General features: G+C 45.0%; 1 protein-coding gene across 1 annotated transcript in view; it reads left to right on the top strand.

Annotated features, from left to right (window-relative positions):
• Positions 1-201: 201 nt before the first annotated feature.
• The window catches only part of LOC137799537 (CUB and sushi domain-containing protein 3-like), a gene marked incomplete at its 5' end in the record, with an annotated part of 388,544 nt that continues 382,745 nt past the window's right edge, over positions 202-6,000 (top strand). Inside the window, one exon of the mRNA XM_068596333.1 lies at positions 202-208. Within this exon, the coding sequence (XP_068452434.1) occupies positions 202-208 (7 nt within the window). The remainder of the gene's footprint in view (positions 209-6,000) is intronic.

Below are 6,000 nucleotides of genomic sequence, written 5' to 3'. Positions count from 1 at the left end.
CTTTGTGTATCATGACTGATGTTACTTTGTAAGAAGCCTTGTTGCAATTATTGTTTTTCTCTGGCGGCAGAAAAAAAAAGAGACAAAAAAAGAGACAAAAAAAAAAGTCCATCGCAAAACCGATAAAGTTGTTTTCTGAAATTGCGAAGATGATCATGAAGATGATGATGATGATGATGGTGTTGGCTTTTGTTGATTTGTGTGAAAGGTTTTAAATAAGAAGAGCCACATTTTAAAGGAGGGGATCTCTTCGTTGCTTCTTCGCAGCTCTCCGGCCTCTCAAGCGTCCTCATTAGCAGATTTAATCATAGCTACAGTATTTCTGTGTGTGTGTGTGTGTGTGTGTGTGTGTGTGTGTGTGTGTGTGTGTAAACACGTACATCCCATGCACACAAGGGAGGGGGGCGTTGTAATACATCTTGGTAATTAGTCTCATAATCATAAGGCAATAAACTGCAGTGCACATGGGAGCCTGATCCATCTCTGGGACGCTGAATTAGTGACGTTAAGATGCGTCGCTGTGACAAATCTCCAGAAGCAAAGTGGAGCTCTGCACCTTTTGCTGCTCGGACGACGGCGGAACATCGGCTCAGTCCGGTTTGTGTTGGCAGACGAGCGTGGGAAGTATGAAATGTGTCAAAACAAAAGGTTTGCACGGAGCGTTTGGCCCGTTCATGCTCTTACAGACAAGTTATCCTCCAATAAAAACATCAGCCGCATTTTCATTTAGATTCTGGTGCCGTTGCCACGTCTGTTCTCTGGAATCCCAAAAGATGTTTAGACGTCAAAGCAGCTCTGAAACGCTGAGACAGCCTCAATCTGAGTCTAGAGGCTTTTCCTCCATTAGCCTCAACGGCGGCTAATTGTTAGCAGCTAACATGCCGCCAGCAGCAGCCTCAGCTACTGCGCCACCCAGACCGCCACACACACAAGCATACACACACATGCACATGTATGCTCGCACGCATGCACGTACACACACACGTGTCATGCACACATACGCGGACGCACACACCACACACACACACACACACACACACACACACACACACACACACACACACGATACCAAACACACAAACCAATACACACAGCTAACCAATAGGCTCTCTGTAATCTTCTAGTCATAAATCAATTCTTTGACTTGTTTTTAAAGGAATAGTTCAACATTATGGGGCCAGTTAGCTCAGCTTAGCTTAGCATAAAGACTGAAAACGGGAACGCCAACCAGGATTTCTGAAGCTCGCTAGTTAATGAGCTGTTTCCTGTTTATGCAACACATATCTGTGTGTTCACCGTTCAGATATGAACGTGTCTCACCACACGTGTTTTAATTACTATTATTGGTGAAGAAGAAGCACAGAAGCACATCCAGCTCTGACCCTCAGCAATGAAAGTGACTGCAGGAGCAGCAGCGTGGAGTTGAACTTAGAGAAGAGCACGAATGGAGATCAGCACTAATTTGATTCCCTGAGATCTGAGAGGAAGTTTTTCAGACTGCCGCCAGCGTGAAGGCGCTAATCATTGTCACACAAAAAAAACCGTCTGGGGATGATGGCTCTCGCTGCCAGGTGCAGCGCACCTGAACACTCACCTGACACTTCTCCAAAACTGGGACTTTGCTCATGTTCTCACGAGCCTAAAATACTAACAATGTACTTTATGTATTATTTAATATACCGTAGAAAGTTGGGTTACAAGCCGGTACACCGCTAGCACCGTGCTGTCGCTAGCTAGCGCTGCTCCTAGTTCCTGCTAAAGCTCTCCGCTAGCTTCCATGCTAGCTCCGCTGACAACCACTGAAGGTAGCGGCTCCGGCTCGACGTCAGACTCGTGGAGCGGGGACGCGGGTAAGTAGCAGCAGCAGCTAGCGTGGAGCTAGCAGCAGCGCTAGCTTGCTACAGCGGGGACACCCACCGAAGGTAGGAGCGGCTTGTACCCGACTTTCACGGTATTAATATGTCTTTCTTTGTTCTACAACGATTGTCATGTAGCTCAGGATAAACTCTGTGAAGCAGAGCAGAAGAGCTTTTTCGTAAAAGGTTATATTTTGTCATAAGTTGACAACTTAAACAGTAATTCTGTGATTGTTAACCTGCTGACGGACACGACGTCAGCGTGCAGCTGAAGATGGAGCGCTCAGTTCTCTCTGATCACTCCGGATAAGACGAAAGTTGATCGCTATTGAATCCGCCATAAATAATTGAAGCGACAAACGGGTCAGAGGGCTCGAAGGCAACGATCCTCCGTCCGGTTCATGTGTGAGGGTTAGTCACCACAGAGCTGCCTCTCCTCTTTCTTCTCCTCTTTCCTCTCCTCTTTCCTCTCCTCTCTCCTCTCCTCCTCCCTCTCCTCCCTTTACTGCAGCCCTCGCCGTCCCTCTCTCTCTTCTTTTGTTGGCTCGTTCGTCCATCCCCTATCCAAAAGAACAGGGTCAGTTAGTTGACGCCTCCCCGCGGGGCTCTGCTGCTGTCTGGCTCCGCTTATGTAAACCAGACATGCTGACCGGACGCGACAGCTCCCGACCCGAAAGAGAGGCCGACTCCATCCGCCGAGCTGGAGCGACGCGCTTCTTTAAATATATCAAATCAAAAAGATATTCTTGGTTCTTCTCGCTGAGCCACGACGCCTCGTATCTTCACCGCCTGACTCGACACGTTGGCGTTTCTTGTTTCCTTTGTTATTTCCTTTAAAAGCGTCGTCGTACATCTTTTAAACTGATCAGGAGCTCAGCACTTTACAGCTTCACTCTGCTCAGTCCTAACAGACCACATGCGAGGAGGAAAGTGAAAGAAAGCACAGAGGGAAGGGACATTGGTTTCCGTCTGTCTGCAGACAAACTACATGAAGTGTTGAAAAGTAGCAGGTGCAGCACAAACAGTGTGAACCAGGTTATGGGAATGTGGCTTTGAAGGAAGCAGAGCGGCGCTTTGAACGCCATGGACCTGAAGGAATGGACTTTACTGTTGTGCAGCGGAAAAACAAACAGTGAAGGATCAAAGATCACAGAGAGAGAGAGGAACTCAGTTCAGCCCCAAAGAACAAAATAACAGTTTACAGTGAAATGTGGGATAAAAAGTTAAGTTGCAGCACTGCGGATCAATAAGTACTAATGAATGCAGTGCAGTTAATTCTCTCTCTCTCTCTCTCTCTCTCTCTCTCTCTCTCTCTCTGTCTCTCTCTCTCTCTCTCTCTCTCTCTCTCTCTCTCTCTCTCTCTCTCTCTCTCTCTCTCTCCACAGTGAACAGGATTCAGGTGAGTGGGCGAGGTGAAACATAAACGCTGCAGCGGCTCGTTTTGGAAACAGGAAACAAGTTCATATTTTGTTGTAAAGCGTTGACATGAGGGGAAAGAGTCGAGCTGCTGTTCATCAGCGCTGCAGTTCTGGATTCAAGCAATAATAGATGTGCAATTGTTTTACTATCGTATCTTACACGCTCTCTCCTGCAGCATTCATAACTCCTCGTACTTCTCTGCTAGAAGAGGAACATCAGCAGGAACTGAGCAGCTCGTAGACAAACAAACTGAACATCTATGAACATCCGCAGGTGGAATTCATATTCTCTAGATAGTCGAGCCACACGACGTGAAATGTCCTCAAACTTATGAATCTTCCGCTCGCAGAATCAATAACTTCCTAAAACCCATTTTTATGGAAAAGCTTTTAGGTGACGTCGTTCTTTTATGTTTTTAATGCAGTTTTGTTTGTTTCTGGATGTGTGCATGCGTCCTCCTTCTGTGTACTGGTGTTTAAGTTATGCATAACTCTACTTTGCTTCTCTGCAGAGCACTTTGTTTTATAAATGAAGTTATTAGTATGATTGTCATCATCCTCCAGCTCCTCCGTGTTCTCCATCTCTCGGAGGCTCGAGGCGACGTCCTGAGATCTTCTCCCACCGTCCTGTCGGCCTGTCGCATCCAGTCGCATCCAGTCGCATCCAGTCGCATCCTGTCTCCTCTGAGCTCGGGCGCGTCCGCGTGGGAGAAGAGCTCGTGAGATGACGAGCTCTTCTCGTGAGTGAACACGGCGGGTTTGAGTGGCGCTCTGCTGCAGGCTGCTGCGACGCTGCCAGCAGCCTGCGGGCTGCAGGCCGTCCTGCATGCTGCATGCTGCATTCTGCATGCTGCATGCTACATTCTGCATGCTGCATCCTGCATGCTGCATGCTGCATGCTGCAGGAGGACGTGACGGGACGAGAACACACGTCCAAACCCAAACGCTTCCCTCTGGTCTCACTCCATCTATCACTCCACGAGACGCTTCTTCTTCTTCTTCTTCTTCTTCTTCTTCTTCTTCTTCTTCTTCTTCTTCTTCTTCTTCTTCTTCTTCTTCTTCTTCCTTCTTTCTGCGGCTGCCGGTCTGAATGAGAGACTGAAGGAAAGATGAGCGTGCAGAGGTTTTTTAGGATTAGGTTCCCTGTTTTGTTCGGCCGGTTCTCCACGCACAAGACCTCCAACGTTCATTATGACCAATGAGCTCATGACGTAACCAAATTATCATGACTTTTCCATAAATCTCAACCAATTTCCATGACTTTAAACCATATTTCAATGACTTTAAACCATATTTCAATGACTTTTAACCACATATATATGTCTTTAAACTAAATGTTCATGACTTTAAACCAAATGTTCATGACTTTAAACTAAATGTTCATGACTTTAAACTAAATGTTCATGACTTTAAACCAAATGTTCATGACTTTAAACCAAATGTTCATGACTTTAAACTAAATGTTCATGACTTTAAATGTTCATGACTTTAAACTAAATGTTCATGACTTTAAACTAAATGTTTATGACTTTAAACTAAATGTTCATGATCAAACATTGTGTGAAATGTGTGTGTAAACAGTAAAAAGTGATAAAATGTAGTATTTAAACTAACAATGAGGATTCAAAGCATACAGTAAACCTTAAATGACTCAAATGAATGAGAGACAATAGTTTGATTAAAAGAATAAACATTTATATAGATGCCTGTATGTATGCTGCTGATATTTTGAGCCTCTTGCTTTTAAAAGCAGATTCATTATTTATAACTCAGCTTAAATATAACACATTTACACAACTTTGGGGATTTTATTCTTTCAATAACTTTTCCAGGCCTTCAAGGTTCTCCAGGTTCTCCAGGTCGGTGTGGACCTGCAGCCTCAGAGATGAGCTGTGTGTCCTCGTGCAGCGATCAGCAGCTTCAGTGGACTCACAGACGAGCTGCACCATAAAACCACTGAGTTATATTCACTCAGCCGACAGCTTCATGCCCCTTTCTCTCTTCTCAGAGTGTTATTATATAATTATATAATCATATATTATATATCAGTCGTTGTGTTTATGGCCCCTGAGATCACAGAAAGCCCAAAAATATGTGGCGAGAAAACTCAAATTGAATAATGTTTTGTCTCACATGACAAACGGGAGTTAATATTCAGCATTACAGACGGCAGCCGCCTCACCGCTGTGAAGAATATGAACGATCGTCATAAATATGCATCACACACACACACACACACACACACACACACACACACACACACACACACACACAACTTAGATATCATCACTGTGGGAAACCGTAGAGGATTGAGGAAATGCAAATGTGTCTGGCAGCTTTCCTCGTGGTGATGATGGTGATGATGATGATGATGATGATGATGATGATGATGATGATGATGATGCTCTGGGTCCTTCACCTGCAGCACAAGGCCTACAGTTTTATCTCTGTGCAAATATCACCAGAAGAAAAAGCAAACAGAAGTAACTCACTAAGAGCGAGTCATCAGCTTCCTCTGAAACCCAGAGGAGGAAGAGGAAGAGGAGGAAGAGGAGGAAGAGGACACAAGGTCTCACAGTTCAAAACCCTCATATCCGGCTGAACTTTCCGTCTCAGCCTGTGTGGACGGCATCGTCACAGATATCTATATTTTGCTTCTCTACCTGTTTTCTGATCCATAATTTAAACTTCATGTTTCTCATCACAACTTCAATCATATCAAGTTA

The sequence above is a fragment of the Clinocottus analis genome, unplaced genomic scaffold, assembly GCF_023055335.1.
Source record: "Clinocottus analis isolate CAN_PGR_092001 unplaced genomic scaffold, fCliAna1.0.p SCAF_36, whole genome shotgun sequence".
In the NCBI taxonomy this organism is placed as follows: Eukaryota; Metazoa; Chordata; class Actinopteri; order Perciformes; family Cottidae; genus Clinocottus; species Clinocottus analis.
This window is presented reverse-complemented; position numbering and strand designations above follow the sequence as displayed.